This window comes from Manacus vitellinus, unplaced genomic scaffold (genome assembly GCF_001715985.3).
Source record: "Manacus vitellinus isolate BGI_N305 unplaced genomic scaffold, ASM171598v3 scaffold_14_pilon, whole genome shotgun sequence".
NCBI classification, from domain to species: Eukaryota; Metazoa; Chordata; class Aves; order Passeriformes; family Pipridae; genus Manacus; species Manacus vitellinus.
The window spans coordinates 930,786-948,316 of NW_021939063.1; the positions used below are offsets into that span (position 1 = coordinate 930,786).

General features: G+C 48.9%; 1 protein-coding gene across 5 annotated transcripts in view; it reads right to left on the reverse strand.

Annotated features, from left to right (window-relative positions):
* The window catches only part of GRM7 (glutamate metabotropic receptor 7), a 241,955-nt gene that overhangs the window by 71,261 nt on the left and 153,163 nt on the right, over positions 1 to 17,531 (reverse strand). For all 5 annotated transcript variants that reach the window (XM_029958222.1, XM_029958223.1, XM_029958219.1 and 2 more), the window contains one exon: positions 3,595 to 3,735. In XM_029958222.1, the coding sequence (XP_029814082.1) occupies positions 3,595 to 3,735 (141 nt within the window). The remainder of the gene's footprint in view (positions 1 to 3,594; positions 3,736 to 17,531) is intronic.

Below are 17,531 nucleotides of genomic sequence, written 5' to 3' on the forward strand. Positions count from 1 at the left end.
TTACATATGTCAAATAGTCTTCAGATTATATAAAAAGAATTCAAAGTATCCCAATTAAAGGGCCTGAGCAGAGTGTTCCCTCTAGTTTGTATCAACCTACCACTGTAGTAACTAGTGAGCAAAACAGGCCAAATGTCCATTTTCAGGCAGGGACAAACCAAAGTGATGGGCACAATTTTAACTCCAACTTCAACATTATTGTGGGAAATATTTCCCCCTCTTAGGCTGAGCTGAAGAAGCTTAAGCAGAAAGTTTTCCACAGGCTTCAGGAATAGCCCCTGTATAATGAGAGTATAGAAATTCAATTATTAATTATTCCTGGAAGAGAAGGAAAGTTGCCAAAGCCATTAACTTCCTACAGACAAAAGCAGCAGGGGTGGTGCTGTGAGTGCTTCCTGGCAAAGGGGCAGGAGTGAAACCCCAGCACAGACAGGTCAGGACACCAGGGGGGTCTCAGGGAGTGAAACTCAGTGCAAGAGAAGAACCAATTGATGAACCCGGGTGCTGGGTGCATCAAGAAACCACGGGACCCTCCGTGCTGCCAGAAGACATCAAAAGCACGGAAAGTAAATATAAACCCCATTTGCACCATCTTCTGTTCTTTTTACATGCTCCTGGTTGTTTCTTTTTCTTGGCTTTTTTTAACTTGGAGATCTCCAGGAGCCACACAACAGCATTATTTCCTTCAGCAGCGAAGCAGCTGACACCTGCACACAACGTGGTTTCAAGAGAGCTGCTGTCCCATAGTTGGAAATGGAGTAGCTTGGGATGTCAGGAGAAGGATCAAACACAACAGCAATTTATTGACATGAGCATCTTCTGCTTCCAAAGGACCTATTTGAAGGTGATGACAAATAATGTAACTCCCTTCCTACTCGAGTCTCAAGTGCTCATCATCCTGATTCCCGAGAGACGGAGCAGCCGGGGCCCTGCTGCATCTTCACAAGAGAAAGACACTGCAACAACAAGAGGGAAAAAAAGGCCCAAATCCAGAGTGGTGAGAACACAGAGAGAGGGAACTCCTCTTGTCCCATCTCCTTCAGATGACAGAAGTGAAATGCAGGTTTGAGAACTCCCAGTCACACCTCCTGCGTCTCCACGAAGGCGACACTCGACACCTCCCAGTGCGGGAGAGCAGCGGACACATCGCTCTTCACCCTCCACGTGCCTCCTGCAGCTGATCTGTGTGGACTCATTGTTGTGATCACATGCCATAGGGGACGTGTTATGATGAATAAATCGTATCGCCAGGACAATTTTTGTGGCATATAATGTGCCCAGACAGACATCAAAATCTCACCCCGTCGGTGCTCACACGAGAGGAATTCAGACACCGGTGCAGTTTCTGAAGGATTAAACACATTTTCAAAGGGTCTCACACAATAGTGCTTCTGGGAACCTGGTGATAGTCATCATTAAGAGGAGATTTAATTTAAAGATTGTGGAACGCTCACAGTTTCAAACAGGCAGAGATTATAAGTTGGAATTCAGCAGCTGGTTAAGTGCTGACAGAAAAATATCTGCTCTTCATCCATCTCCACCTCCAGTGTTCAGCACCGTCACAAACCTGGTGCCTCTGAACACAGACACGTCCACGGTGCCACAGGTACAATTCTCAGTCTCTGACTGAGTGCCCACATCTGCCTTTGAGAACAGCACCCAAACCTCCTCCAGGGCAGAGCCTGTGCAGCTGCTCGTGGACTCTACAGCCCCACTCTGCTCGTGGCACTACAGCCCCACCAGGAGTTCCTGCAGCCAGGGCTCTACAAACATGATCACAGCTACTCCTTGGTGCTCACTCCTGGTACAGGCACTGCACACACAGGAGGGGTAAAGTCTGAAGGCTTCTCCAAATAAGCTCTTTATGTGGAAGTAGCTGAGAACCAGAGCTTGAGGACAACTAACAATATGCCAGAGTAAATATTGTAATTTCAAGGAGCAGAGCAGGACAATGAGGCCTCTTTGCAACTAATCCCTGTATCGTCATGTGACAAAGAACTCCAGGATCCAACACCAGCCCTGCAGTGACAGAGCCCACCCGGCCCAGCCCCAGCCAGATCAACTCATTACACACAAAAGCCTTTATCTCAACACCATCAACCTGATCCCCTGGGATTTTCTGGAGAAAAGCAGATGAACCTTCAAGTTTCTGCTTGAGAACAGTGAGAACACTTGGGTGTGGAGGTGAGCTCTGACCCCTGCCCGGGCTCAGGAGCTCTGCTGCTGTCAGAGCTGAGGCCCGGAGCTGCACCTTGCTGCAGTGCAAAGCACCAATCAGATCCCAAAATAACGATGGCCATCAGTCATAATATCATCCCAGCAGTGGGACATTCTGACTCTCACACTGCCAATATCACTCACAGTTAATGCTTTTTCTGATGCCCAATTTCCTTCAGTTTGGAGAGGAGGGAAGGGAGGTGTCAGGGCTTGCCCTTTGGGACAATATCGAGCTCTAATGCAGCCTTTCAGCTCGACAGGGTAAGCTGGTCACCAAAACCAGATGTTTGTGCCCAAAATACACTGAGGGAAAGAAGAACAACATTTACAGACACATCAGACAACAGGGTCTGTGAGCAACTGTAAGGAACCATGGCACGAACAGAAAGGGGCATCAGGCACTTCCAGAAATCATCCTAAAGATCTTGGAGCAATGTAGTCAGATTCCAGCCTTCTGGGGAGACTCCAAATGCCAAATTTAAGAGCAGGGTGTTCCCAGTGGGAGCTGCACTGTTTGTGTGCTCGACACTCCCACTCCCCCCAGGAGCTGGAACCAAAAGCAGATGAGATGAAGGATGGGGAGTTACCATCAATTTTCAATCAAAGTAAAACAAATCCTCCTATGAACTGATTCCCTTTGATCAAAATTCAAGGCAATCATTTAACATAACACATTTCAAGTGCTGCCGTGAGGAATTCAAAGGAGAGGGAAGGAAAGGGCCGGGCAGGGCACCCGTCTGGCAGCACCACTGGCTGTGCCCTGGGTGTCACCGGAGGGACCTTCTGCCCAAAGCTTCTCCACACATTTCAGTCATAGAAACATGGAATCCTGGAATGGTTTGGGTTGGAAGAGACCTTAAAACCATCTCATTCCAACCCTCCTGTCATGGGCAGGGACACCTTCCACCAGCCCAGGTTGCTCCAAGCCCCGTCCAACCTGGCCTTGGACACTTCCAGGGATCCAGGGGCAGCCACAGCTTCTCTGGGCAACCTGTGCCAGGGCCTCACCACCCTCACAGCCAGGAAATTCCTCCTAAATTGTTGTGAAAGATTCTCCATCTAAAACAAACTAACAAAACACCCTCCAGCCACGCTGAACTCAAACAAAAGTACTTCTGGGTCCCATGGAAAACATTCCTTTTCCTGCTGGATGGACAGTCTGAAACAGGAAAAAATAAAAGAATGTAAGGTTTGACTCTTTCCATCTACTTCTCTTGTAGCCTCTATTTCTCTGTAAGGCTGATACTGCTGTTCCAGTTTCTCTACAACCTACAAAAAAGCAATTTATTTTCCCCTCCCTCCCCAGCCACGCCTCCTTCCTCCAGTTATTGCACTGCTGCCCACCCTGCAGCACGAGGAGGGGAAGGGACGAGTTACCTGTGCATTTCCTGTCCGTGTCTTCCTTCTTTGAGCCAGTGATGGTCAACTTGCAGTTGAAGTTCTCCTCCCAGTACTCTGCAAACCAGACGTTCCTCCTGTTGTTCTCCAGGGTGCGGGAGGTAAAATAGGCATCGAACCCTGGGGAAGGAGAGAGGGGAGAGCTCAGGTTTGGCTCGGGCTGCAGCCTGAAAAACAAACCCTCTGGCTGTATCTCGCTCAACACCCAGCACGTGCCACGTCTCTGTCCACGTGAGAGGGCCCTGGAGAGAAAGAAAATCCACTGAGCATGTTCTTATCAGCTGCATCTTGCAGGGAAGTTACTCTGTTTCTGACTGCCAGGTACAAAACTGGGTAAGATAAATGTGAAACAAGATTAATATAGATAAGAGTTATAAGGAAAAAAGCATGGAATAGATACACACCAATGAGGAAGGAAAATAAATCATATGGTGCAGCTGTGCCTCTCTATCGCGTCATCACAGGGGTCCTTTGGGGTTTGCAGTCAGAAATGGCTGTAAATGCATATTCCATTGAAAGAGGGAAGAAGTTCCTGCCACTGTAGTCAATGACTTCCCTCAGTGCCATAGGTGGGCAGAGTGACACAAGCTGGCACAGCACACGATGGAACTGAGCCGGAGGAAAACCATCTGGCATCAGTAAATGAGCACAGCACTCCTCCCCTGGGCATAAAAATAGACAGCACAAACCCAGATGTTTTAAAAGGGGAAAGGGGATCCAGAACGGGGTCAATCCATCTCCTCCTGCCAGCTTTGTGTGCCACTGACCCAACCATAACATGTATTTTCCTAATGCTGAGTCTGCTGTTCACCAATCACATCCCAACCTACCTCATCTCCCAAAATCAAACCGGGAAAATCAGTACCAGGGCCTTCCAGTAACAGGCTGAAAGCAAATTAACATTTTACCTGCAGCCTCCATAGTAAATGATACAGTTTATTAAATCAAAAGTAGGGCTCTTCCAACCCAAACCAGTCTGTCATTCCATGATCACCATTTCTTGGATAAAATATCCTAAGGAAAATATTCATGGTCAGATGGGTCAGAAGAACATTTGGAAAATCACCAGGTTTTAAGAGCATACAACCTAAACCTTTTTTTTTCCTGCAAACCTGTGTGTAATAGTTTTACTCATAATTAAACAAGCATTTCAAAGGGGATATTCAGTCATAAGATCTACAACATACAAATGGCTCAGAAAGAGAAAGAGGGAACCTTTCCCATGTGCCAAAGCCACTGACCTCTGGGAAAAGGGCTCTATAATTAATAAGGTAAAATCAATGAGTCTTGATAAAACTGTAATAAAATTCCATATGAATTACTCTAAGCCTTTACAGACTTAATAACAAATAACAATATTCCCATTGATTGCTTTAATGATCCCTCTGCATTCACAAGGAGGAATATGGATCCTACTACAGAGGGAACAGGTTTTACCATTATTTCCTATTGATCAGGACAAGGAGATGAGTGAGTGACAATGGGACAGTTCAGAGCTGGACAAATTTCTGTGAATTCCTCCCTGTGTGGGAATACTGTGCCCCCTCCACCCTGGCTGTGCTGCAGGTCCCAGCACTGCTGCTCCCACAGAGCCAAGGTCCTGGGGAAGAACTCCAAAGGCATCCCCTTGGTGAACTGCCCTCCTTCCCAACATCTTAGGGCCAAGAATCCCAGACTGGTTTGGGTTGGGAGGGACCTTAAAGCCCATCCAGTGCCACCCCCTGCCATGGGCAGGGTCACCTTCCACCAGCCCAGGTTGCTCCAAGCCCCGTCCAACCTGGCCTTGGACACTCCCAGGGATGGGGCAGCCACAGCCCTGAAACCCCTCCCCAGGCAGGACTATTCCTACACCTCCCACAGTCCTGCAAACACCAGTGGTCCCGTCTGTGCCCGTGGGTTTGAGGCAGAGGAACACCTCAAATGCATCTCTAATTTTAGATATCTTTTGGAAAGAACATGATTCATAAACACTCAGGTTGCAACACAGGCAAACGTTCTCTGCAGCAACAACTGACTTAAGCCTGTTCTTAATCTTAATCTTTCTGAACTGAAGACATTAAGACAACTTACACACAGAGTGCTAAATATCAGAGTTCTGGGTTCAGAGTCTCACAGGGAATTAGATGACCCAGCCAAAAAACCTGGATGCTTTAATGCAAAAGTAGGAATAATCTCTTCTTACCCCTGTACACGGCCAAGTATTTCACTGGTGTGACAAGATTTACTGATTCCCCAATGTTCTCCATATTTCATACTTTAGCAAATTACTTTTTCAGCAAATACATCTAAGAGATATAGATAGTTCTTTTATGAGATTTTCCAAATTAAAATGAATCTCTTATTACTTCAAATCACCATGATTTGATTAAATCATTATTTTTACACATAGAGAGATGATACTGCCTAATGGGTTCATTTATCTCCCACCACAGGATAAATATGTACATGAGCTCCATAGTGATGAAAGAGACTGAAAGGAAAAAAAAAGGAGGAGCATGGAGGGGGGAGAAGGGGAAAGGGCCCCGATCCCAAGCCCTGGGGAGGGGCTGGGGAAGTCCAGGCAAGGGACAAGTGCTCTTGGTTGGTTTCCCACTATCTCAGGGGGTGCCATCCCCTTTGGTCAGGACAGGAGGGATCAGCAGTGCTTAAGGGATTGAAAACAGAAATTCCTGGGGGGAGATGGGAATGCCTCACCCCCAGCTGGCTGGAGTCAGGTCAGATTTGGTGACCTTGGACTTCAAGGGCTCAGAGGTTACTTAACAAGGAAAATCATTAAGCTTAATTAAATCACAAAATGACTGACCTGCTGCATTTCTCACGTGCCTCAAGTGTTTTCATTCTCAGCCCAGGTGAGAGCAAATACAACATATTGACCCAACTTCACATGAGCAGGGATTTGATCAGTTTATGATATTTTTATTCTTCTATTTGTCCAAGGATGTCCACACTAAAAACTGCCAGTTATACCAATTTTAGTTATCCAGATAGCAAACCATCCCTTCCTGCAATTATTGATACCAAATGAGTTGACAGCAGCTCCTCAAACACTTTTCCAATTTTCCCAGCATTTAACCCAAAACAGTTTCATTTACTGGCATTAAATCTGAGATAAAAGCATTATGTTTGAATGGTAGGATCAATTTTAAGACAGCAAGTCTGTTTGCAGATTATATGGTGTTGCCCAAGCCACACACTACAGGGTGTTATGGAGCCATTAAGACAATACACAGATATTTTCTTGACCTTCTTACTCAGCAAAAAAACCATTATACAAATGATTTTATTAACTCCCATCGTGCCATAAAAGTGCTTTGCAGTTGTTTTCTTTTCTTAACAATTGCTGGTTATAACTGTGAAAAAGGGTATTTGAGTTGCTGTCACATTTGACTTTTTATATCCATGACATAAATCATATACAGAGGAAATTCCACTTGCCACACTTTGGACAAATCTGAGATTTGAAGCTCTAAAGCTTCTATTAGGGAAGTGGATATATATTGGCTAAGTATCATCGTTATCACTTTTATAAAATTATACAGCTGCCACAGCAATGGGATCATGACCCAGGTGGTGTCTGAGGCAGTGCTCTCATAGAAAGGTTAATATACAACTATATTATTATTCATTATGCTACATTTTATAGCCCTCAGGCACTTCTTGCTCTCGGAGACCTCCCATGTACATCAATATAAACAGCAGAAAGCCCTGAACTGAAAATGAAACCCCTCCTATTTGCTATTTTCATTGCCACCATCCTCAGCTGAGGGTGGGATTCACCTGGACACACACGAGGAGCTCATCCCCATCCCTGAATTCTCACGTGGCCTTCTGGAGGCACCAGGAGCATCCTCCCACCCGAGCAGAGCCTGGTGCTCCAGCCAGGGCAACCCCCCATCTGCTGTGGGAACACCAGGAATGCCAAATCCATGCCAAGAGCATCCAGAGCTTCTTCCCCTGGAGGAGCTGCAGCTCCACAAAGCACTGAGAGTTTTGCCTTTCCAGGCTGACAGGGGGATAATCACCTGGGCTGCTCAGTGCAGACAATGCTCTGTGCTCCCTGAACACTCCACTCGTTCACATGGCTCCTGCTGCAGGAATAATTCCTTAGGAATTGCAGTCTGCAGAGTGCCAGCCAAGGGAGCAACACTGCTCACCAACCCACTGCTGAGAGGGTGAGCTGTGGCTGCTGTGCCCACCACACCAGAGCCAGGCCAAAGAGGAGATTCCAAAATAGACCTGGAGCAGGATGTCTTCACACTCATCCTTTCCTGCTGCCCAGTTACTGGAAATCCGTCTTGTCAGGACCTTATCCATGAAATACTCCTTTTCCTCACACCTGAAGATGAGGGAAAAGCTTTTTATAAAAGCTGCTTATAAAATAACAGAATTTGTGGCTTCCCCACCCCTGGAAGTGCCCAAGGCCAGGGTGGAGGGAGTTTGGAGCAATGTGGGATAGAAGAAAGTGTCCCTGCCCATGGCAGGTGGTTTTTCCAATCCAAGACACACGGTTTCGGTTGGAAGGGACCTCAAAGCCCATCCAGTGCCACCCCCTGCCATGGGCAGGGACACCTTCCACCAGCCCAGGTTGCTCCAAGCCCCGTCCAACCTGGCCTTGGACACTTCCAGGGATGGGGCAGCCACAGCTTCTCTGGGCAACCTGTGCCAGGGCCTCCCCACCCTCCTAGGGAAGGATTTCTTCCTAGTATCCCATCCAAGCCTGCTCTCTGGAAGCCTGAAGCCATTCCCCCTTTCCTGTCTGAGCTGTTATTTCAGTTTTCAGTTGCAATTGGCTGTTTAACCAGATCCCTCTGCCCACATTGATGGCTTCTTCCCATTAGGTTTTTAAGTTCCTACTTCCCACTCTTTTTACCAGAAGCTGCTCCACAGATGGCCTGTTCCATTTTAATAATGCAGAGCAGTAAAATCTGAGGTACAGAAGGTCTAAATGCAGAACATGAGAGTGGTTTTCCTGCCTTCGGCAGCCGACAAAACGCCCGGTGCGTGTCCTGAGAGGCACTTAAACTGCAGGCAGCAACCTGCATAATTCAAACTGAGGGGAAAAATGCAGAGAGCCCTCTATGCTGTAATGCAGCAACTGGAGTCACTCCTGGAGATGCTCAACAGGTTAAAATTATAATAAAGAATTAGAATAAAAGTCAACTGGCACACGGTGAATGTACAGAATAAAGGGAATGGAGATCAGAGCTGCCCGTGGAGGAGAGGCTGTGGCTGTGCCATCCCAGGGATGGATGGGATGGGCAGTGCTGGGTGACCCCCCAGCCCCACAAAGGTCTCAACACCCACCCCAGCACAGCCCAGAGGCTCCAGCCCCCTGGGCAGCCCCAGGACAGGGCCCGGGCACCCACAGCGGTGCCACACAACAGGGCACTGTCACCCTCTGGGTCTGAGTGTGCCACCATCACCCTGTGCTGCACTGGCACTCGCCCTGGGGACCAGGGGTGCTCAGCCACTGTCCCACTGTCACACCTGCCCAGCAAACAGGACACAGAAGGAAATCAAAGCCTGTCCTGCTCCTGCTGTGCCCCAGCCCGGCCTGCAGGACTCACCTGCAGGGTCTGTGTGCAATCCCTGCAGTGCACAGAGCTCCTGCTCTCCCCTTGTACATCTGCCTGTGCCTCACTGCAGTGTTTCCATGTCAACAGCAATCACCACAGAGCAGAGATAGGGCTGTGCAGCCTGAAGTGTGTGTGCCCCCACAGCCCCACACGGGCACACACAGAGTTCCCTGGTGACATGGGAACCCTGGCTGGGGACAGGAACAACCCTGTTCCAAGGCTGTGTCAGGTGGTGGCTCTGTCCTGCACAGACATCCCTTCCCTGCAGGGCAGAGCTGGGCTCAGGGGGAGCCCAGGCTGGGGCTGGCACAGCAGGCACATCCCTGGCACCTCTGGCTGTGCACAGCAGCCATGGCTCAGTCTAAACTGCTGCATACACTGCCAATCTTCTTTTCACATTCCCTAGAGACAGCATTCCCAAGAAAATCATAGAATGGTTCATAGCTCATCCCACTCCACCCCCTGCCATGGGCAGGGACACCTCCCACCAGCCCAGGGTGCTCCAAGCCCCGTCCAACCTGGCCTTGGACACTTCCAGGGATCCAGGGGCAGCCACAGCTTCTCTGGGCAACCTGTGCCAGGGCCTCCCCACCCTGGGGAGAATTAGAAATTCTTCCTAATATCTAATTTAAATCTAATCTCTGCCAGTTTACAGCCATTTCCCCTCGTCCAGTCGCTCCAGGCCCTTGTGCAAAGTCCCTCTCAACTCCCCTTTAGGCACTGGAAGGGACTCTAAGGTCTCTCTGGAGCCTTCTTTTCCCCAGACTGAACAGCCCCAGGTCACTCAAAATAGTCCCCAAACCCTCCATCACATCCTTTCCTTTCTTTTTCCCTTAGAAGCTCTAAAAAACATTACTTCCTTGCTATAACTGATTTCTGGACTCTAAGGCAGCTCTAACAACTCCAGAGTGTGCTGAGGGGTGGGACAGGGGCTGTAATTGCTGTTCCCTCCCTCCTCTCAGCATTCCTCAGCTGAGGCTGCTCACACGAGTCCCAGCTCCCCTCCAACTGTGCTCATTAATCACATCAGAGCCCCAGGTACCAGCCAGAACAGCTGCTCAGACTTGTGCAGGAAAAGGGAAGATAAGAGGGGTGATTTCTGAGGCTGGGGGACACAGTCCCATCCCTCAGGCTGTGCTCGAGGCCACGGGGTCCCACACAGGAACGCCCACATCAGCTCCTCATTGGAATTCCCTGTGTCTTTGGGGAAGCAAAACACATTTCCAACTTGACTGAAGTATTTTGGGAGCAGAGGATCCTCTAAGCATCCATTCCTCATCCTCTCATCACCACTATTTCTGTTTTGCAGGGCTACCCCAGCCCAGCCCAGCATTCCCTCTGGGATCCTGCCCAGCCCTCAGGACCACCAGGCAGGTCCTGGCTTGGATCCTCTGCTCCTGTCACCCTGGAAGCCACCCAGCTGCAATCACAGTGCTCAGACACTCAGATCCCATCCCCAAGGAGCAGCACCCGGATTGCCAGGAAGATAAACATCCAAGAGCATGTCCTGGGGGTGCTGGGACAGGGCTGCCCATGGAGCTGGCCCTGGCACAGTCCCCAACCCCACAGGGTCAGGGCCCTGCAGAGATGCCCTGGGAGAGATGACTGAGGCTGTCTCAATATAAGGAAACTTTTAAATGGCTCTCAAGTTGCAGGATAATTTGTATTCCCCTCTCTTCATACCAACACATTAACCAAATACATTATTTCCATAATGAGGAGATGAACATCTGTGTGGCTTCCCAAAATTTCAAGTGGCAATACTTGAGACAAGTATTCCCTCTTTGGGGACTGACACATCAGCATTTCAAATAACTGCCACGGCTAAAAATATAATTTCAGTTCTAGGGAGGTCAAAGAAAAAGCTCAGGTGTGATTTAGATTTTATTTTTTTAACCAAGTACACCAATTTAATTCCATGAATTAAAGTTGCTGTACTATTGTATTGAATTATTTGTACTTGGCCCTGTGTAAGTGAAGGGCTTAATGCAAACTTTACCAGAGTATGGGAAAGATAAATATCTGGAGTAGTGTTATGTTACTGAAAATTACTGTAGGAGAGTTGGGCCTCTGCCCAACTGGGCCATGGCACAGCAGGGCAGCCTCAGCTGATATGGCTTCATTTCTCCTGCTTTTTGTCCAACAAACCCAACAGAATTCCGGGGAAAACGAAAACCCACAACCAACCAACAAACCCCAACCCCATCTGTGCACAGAGAGGTTATTTCACTGCTTAGTTCCTGACTTGAGTGATGGCTGGTGGCAGCTGGGAAGGCTCCAAAGCCATTTCCACACACGACATTCCCATCACACCCCACGGGGGCAGGAATCAATCCCTCAACTCCCTCAGCCCCCAGGAGCAGCCACCCCACGGGTTTTGGTTCTCTTGAGCCCAAGGTCTCAACTGTGGTACAGCCCAAACCAGCAGCCCAGGCTGCCCCAAGGCTGTGCCCTGCTCTCTGCCCCAACTTGAGTGGAGTGTGAGAGTGGTCAGAAGCACTGGGACAACTCCTCCAGAGCTCTCCCTTCCCATCCCTCCCAGCCCTGGGCTCAGGGCAGAGCCTCAGGGCCAGCTGGGCTGTGATCATGGAACAGGGAATTAATGTCAGATGGACAATGTCATGGAACTGAAACACAACCTGAGCTCCACTTCCAAGGCCTGTTCCCTTCAGCTGCACAGGGTGGGATCTCCCCTGGCAGACACAGAGTTCCTCACCATCCTACAGCAGGAGACAGAAGGTCTGTGTTAATCCCTCCTTACCAGATCAACACCATGGATCTATTGGCTCTGCTGCCCCGTTCTGAGGAACCAGCACATGCCATTCCATGGAGATTTTCCTGACACATTTTCCATCCTTTGTTGTCATGCAGTCAGCCAACAGAACAAAAACACACTCCTGCAGCAGATCTGCAGACCCAGCAGGAGTGAAGTGGGCACTTCAGCATTCATTGTATCATCTTTAAGGAAATTATGTGTATTATTATTATGTGCATTATTGCCTGAACTATTACTTTCAAAAGCCTATAATCAGTCAAGCATCAACAATGCAGACTAGAAGACAAAACCACAAGGAAACAAGCAAGAAAAGCCTTTACAACCTCTGTTCACTGCCTAAAATTAGCACATTTCTCTTTCTGACTGAGCCTGTCTCAGCCAGAGGTGTCAGAACACTCAGTCCCTGTGTGTCTGGGTGTGTGGAGTCCCAGCAGAGGAGAACATGGAGCCTGCAGAGACCTTTCCTGGGATGCTCCAGATGCTCCTGGTGAGAAGCAGGATGGTCATCAACAGTTGCTCATGCAGGACAGCACAGACATCAGAAACACTGCACACTTGCACAGTGGAGGCATTTTTGGTGCACAGTGCAGGCAGATCAATGTGCTCCTTGCAAACATGCCACGATTGGGTTTCACTCTAATAATGATCCCTCAGGCCTAATCCCACAGCCCACCTTTGGAAAGATCTACTCTGGATCTACTTAGAGCTCCCTCTTGGGCCCAAGTTTCTCTCAAACATGAGCAAACATCAAGTGAAACCACCAGTCCTTCTGCTCAAGTGTCATCTTTCATTGCCTGGTTTGCAAGACCTGTGGGCATCCACCAGGCACTGCTCTGGAAATGCTGCAGAACACACTAAACTCCTTCTGCTCTGCCCAGGCAGCACATCAGAGATGAAAAATGAGCTGTTCCATTAGGAACAATCTGTGGTTCTCAGCCCTCCTGCAGAACAGCATTTCTAAAATTAGATATTTGGGACTACTCATGGGTATTTTGACCTAAACCACGAGCAGTTTATTTCCAAAAGCACCTCTTGCATTTTCTTTTTTACATGAAAAATACATGAAATGTACCTGGCAAAAACAAATCCTCTGCCAACATAGTCCTGGGAATTAGAAAAATGGATAAACCTCTGAAACTGTAGTGTCAGAAACACCAGAGATGCAAATCCACAGAAAGAGGAGAGGGGAGCACTTCCCTCTCACTCCATCCCCACCAGAGCAGCCCCAGATGAGGCCCTGCTGTGCTGGCAGGTGTAGGATATGATGGACTGTGGGAATATCTCACCACCACCTTCCCTAATTCCCTTCTTCTGCCCCTTGTCCCAGCAGTGACATCCCTCCAGCCCAGTGCTGCCACCTCCTCCCAGCTCCCCACATCCCTGGGATGAGTTTTGGAGGCAAACCCAACTGCAGAGCTGTGCTGGGCACGGTGTCACTGCCAGGGCTGCACTGGGGGTGTGGCAGAAGGTGGCAACATCTCCTCCTGGCTCCTGTTTCCATGTCTAAACAGAATTCCAATCTAAATTCCAATTCTTTTCTGTAACTCTGCCACAGTGACCCAGAACTGGTTCATTCATTGGGGTCTGGTGGGGTCCTGGGAGATTCATCCCTCCCCAGATCCTGGAAATCCTACCAGCTTTACTAACAAGCAGAGAACAAACTATTATCACAATGGAGATTCTGCACAGAAGCAAAGTCCAACAGCACCAGAGAACACCAGGAATTCCCAAACAGGGAGGTTGTGGGGGAAACAATCACCTGCTGCCTTCATGGGCTTGCTGCCTGTTATCCATGTGGTGCCACCACCCCATGCAAGCCTGGGCTGCCCTTGGCTCTGCTGCCCTGGAAAAATGCTGGGAAGCAGCACATGGCCAACTGTTGGGGAGGGAACAGTGCCTGTGGTGCCCCTCCACAGGCACCCAGCCACCCCTCCTGCCAGGGCAGACCTGCAGGGGAAGGTCTGGAGGGTCCCACCACCCACATCCCCACCAGGAGCTGGCACATGCAGGGAGCAGCTCTCTAAAAACAAAATCCTGCCTCTCTGGCTGGAAATACTCTACCCAGACACATCCCCCAGACAGCTCCAGTGTCAGACCATTGAGAGGGAAACTGTTCTTGAGAAGATGCAATTCAGGGCATTCCAAAAGGGATGATGCATCTGAAGGGGGCTCAGTGGCTGTGTATTACTCTGGGAATTCTCTCTTCTTGCAGTATCAACCATCCCAGTCTGTGTCTGTGTGTACACGTCTCCCTCTCTCAAAACAACCACCCACACGATCTCCAGTGTCCTCAAATAACAGTTAAACATGAACATCAAAGAGAAAATGGCAAGAGAAGCCCTGGGAGCAATACTCGGAATACAGAACCAGAGGCACACAGGCCACGTGGTGGAGAACAGCTGGTTCCCACAGAGGACCTGGATCCTGGCAAAGCCAGACCTGCTGGAGCTTGATTTCATTTCCAGGGGCCCCAGAGAAAGCTCCTAAATCCTTATTTTACAGCAGTTCTTTATGGTCCAATTTAGAGCTTCCTACCTCATTTCTTTGCTCTGAAGCAGCAGCACCATTTGGTTCAAACCCCATTTGGGACAGAACTCGTGCTAATGCTGGGGGGGTTATGGGCTGTGTCTTGCACTGAGCAGTTGCAGATAATTCTCTTTAGTACTCTGAAAACATCACACCTTCCAACTGTCCAACAAACCCCAAAGGAACTCCAGTATCTGAGCACCACACAGCAGCCAGGGGGGTAACTATTTAACTCATAGAGCCACAGAGTACCCTGAGCTGGGAGGGTGAGTCTCCTGACTCACTGAGGAAGGACTGAGGAAGGACAAACCCCCCAGTGCTGGAGCCCCTCAGCAGGGCAGGGAGGACAATGGGAGAGGTGGGGGGTGCTGAGGAGATGAGAGGAACACTCAGGACAGGTAATGGCAGGAATGGGTAAATTTGGGAGCGCTGGTCCGAGCCCTTTCCCTCAGGACTGGTGTCCCCCCTGGCTCCTGGTGTTCCTGGGCTCTGCTCAGGGAGGCTGCAGCCCCACAGCCTGGCATGAACCAAAGCCCTGGAGCCACATCTTTCCAGCCCACTGACTCTCTCCAGACCACATGCTCATGCCTCAGGGACACAGAAAAAGCTGGAGAACAACAGAGAACTGGAAGAGATGCCGAACCAGGCCGTAAACAAACCAAAGAAATCCAAAATGGACTATTTTCCCAATATTCCTGAGTGATATGAGCCAGCCCTGTGTTGTGCTGAGGGAGGGGGTGGGAGGTGTTGCAGGAAGCACATCACTTCCAGAGCAGCATCCTGGTGAAGGCAGCCCTGGGGAGATGCAGAGCAGTGTGCCCCTGTTCATTAACACTGGATTAAATCCAAACTGTCTCTAACAGAGCACAATGAGCCCCGAGCTCCTTCCCTTTGCTGCGCTGGGATGAGAAGGGAAAACATTTCAGAGCCACTAAACAGTGAGATATCATTGCACAGTGATTTGTCCTTAAATCACTACCCTTCCATGGTTTTTTTCCCGGTTCATCCCACCCAAACAAAAAAGAAGCAAACTGGTTCTTGTTAGAAATAAAACCAGAACATAAAACCAGGATCCCTTTGGAAGACAAACAACTGAAAAATTCAAGGACAGTTACACTGGTTTGCAGCATTCCTGGTTTTTTGAACAGCTGGGTGTGTCCCTGGGCTGGATTGGAGCCATCCCTTAACCTCCAAGCCCAGAGCTCCACAAACTGCAGCCTGGGCCACATCCCCAGCCTGTTGGAATGGAATCATTCATCTTAAACCTACTTGAATCTCACTGTTTAGTTGCATCAGTTCTGAGCTCAGCCTGTAAATAATATTTTTTTCCACATCAGCAAAGCATTTTTCCAACTTTCTAAATAATTAACATCACACACACACACATATATGTATATTAGCCTCTGTATTTTCCTTACAGCTGCTTCTCTCCTTGGTTTCATTTCCCTGGGAGCTGGTGTGTCCATGAAGACAGAGCACAGACACGTAAGAAAGACAAGCAAGACTATTTCAAAAGAAAATTATTGGAGAAAAAAACAGATTTCTGGAAGTGTTCAATCAGTAGATGAACAGTAACAACATGAACCACAGGGTAACAGCCCAATTTGATAAATTTTGCACAGAAAAGAGGTGTAGGAACAACAGAAAGGAAGAAGTGAGTAGACAGTAGTTGATTTCCTCACAGTCGAGTTTAAGAGGAAAACGATCTCTAAGACTCAGGACGGGGCTGATGTTTCACTGCCCTTCTCTCCACGTGAGGACACACCACCATGACCCTCTTTTGCAAGAGTTCAAAGCAGCAAGAACCATAATACAGTACCCTGCTGCCATAATTGTTCTAAAAATAAATACAATCTGCTTTTTTTCCCCTGAAAACATCTCAAACCTTTCAGCTGCCCTGGTACCTGGTTAAACTGGCTATGGAGCACGTTCCTAACTTTCCAGCTCTTTAATGTGCAGCTCCTCTGGCTCCCTGTCTACTGCAATTATGCAAATAAAATGCAACTTTATCCTTCCAGCATAATTACATCACACACAATCAGGCTATATTAAGACTGACTTAAGATGAATGAATTCAGTTCATGTAATGATTTCCTAAATCCCCCCCGTGGGATCATGGCAAAGAAAATTCTGTCCCCAGAGTGACATCAAGTATCAAGACAAATAACTGCAGATCTGGGGCCTGATCCTACAAGAAACCAAGGGCTTTGGGCTCCCTCTGGAGCCAGAGGCTGCTGGGATATTCCCACTGTTAGGAAAACAGGAATGCCAACTGGGAGACATGCAGAAAACTATGGTGTCCACAGTTCAAGAAAGACCAAGAGCTACTGGAGAGGGTCCAGTGGAGGCCACAGGGATGATCTGGGGTCTGGAGCATCTCTCTGATGAGCAGAGACTGCAGGAGCTGGGCCTGGTTGGTCTGGAGAAGAGAAGGCTGAGAGGGGATCCCATCCATCCACACAAACACCTCCAAGGGGTGTCAGGGTGGTCCCACTCTGTGTGCAGGGGTGCCCAGGGACAGGATGAGGAGCAATGGCCATGAACTATCACACAGGGAGTTCCACCTCAGGATGCCAGAGCCTGGAACAGCTGCCCAAGGCAGGTGTGGAATCTCCTGCTCTGGAGACATCCCAAACCCATCTGGACACGTCCCTGTGTCACCTGCTCCAGGTGACCCTACCTGGGCAGGGGGGTTGGACTGGATGGTCACTTCCCACACCAGCTCCTCTGGGATTTCCTGGCTCATTCCCCTGAACTGGGAGCAGGGGCAGAGTCACACACTCAGGTCGAGGGGCAGGAGCTGCAGGGCCTCTGTTTCCAGGGAGGCTTCCTAGGAATCTTTTCCCAGCATATTTCAAATACTACCTAAGACAGTAATAAAAGGAAAGGGAAAAAGAAGAAAACATGCTCTTGACGAGTAAAATCAGGGCAACCCCCTCATTCATGACTAACCCAGAATTCTCACCAAATCCAATGGGAATTAAGCTGGTGCTTAACTCTTGCCTTGACCTGGAGCCTGTGAGCCCCAGGGCTGCTGC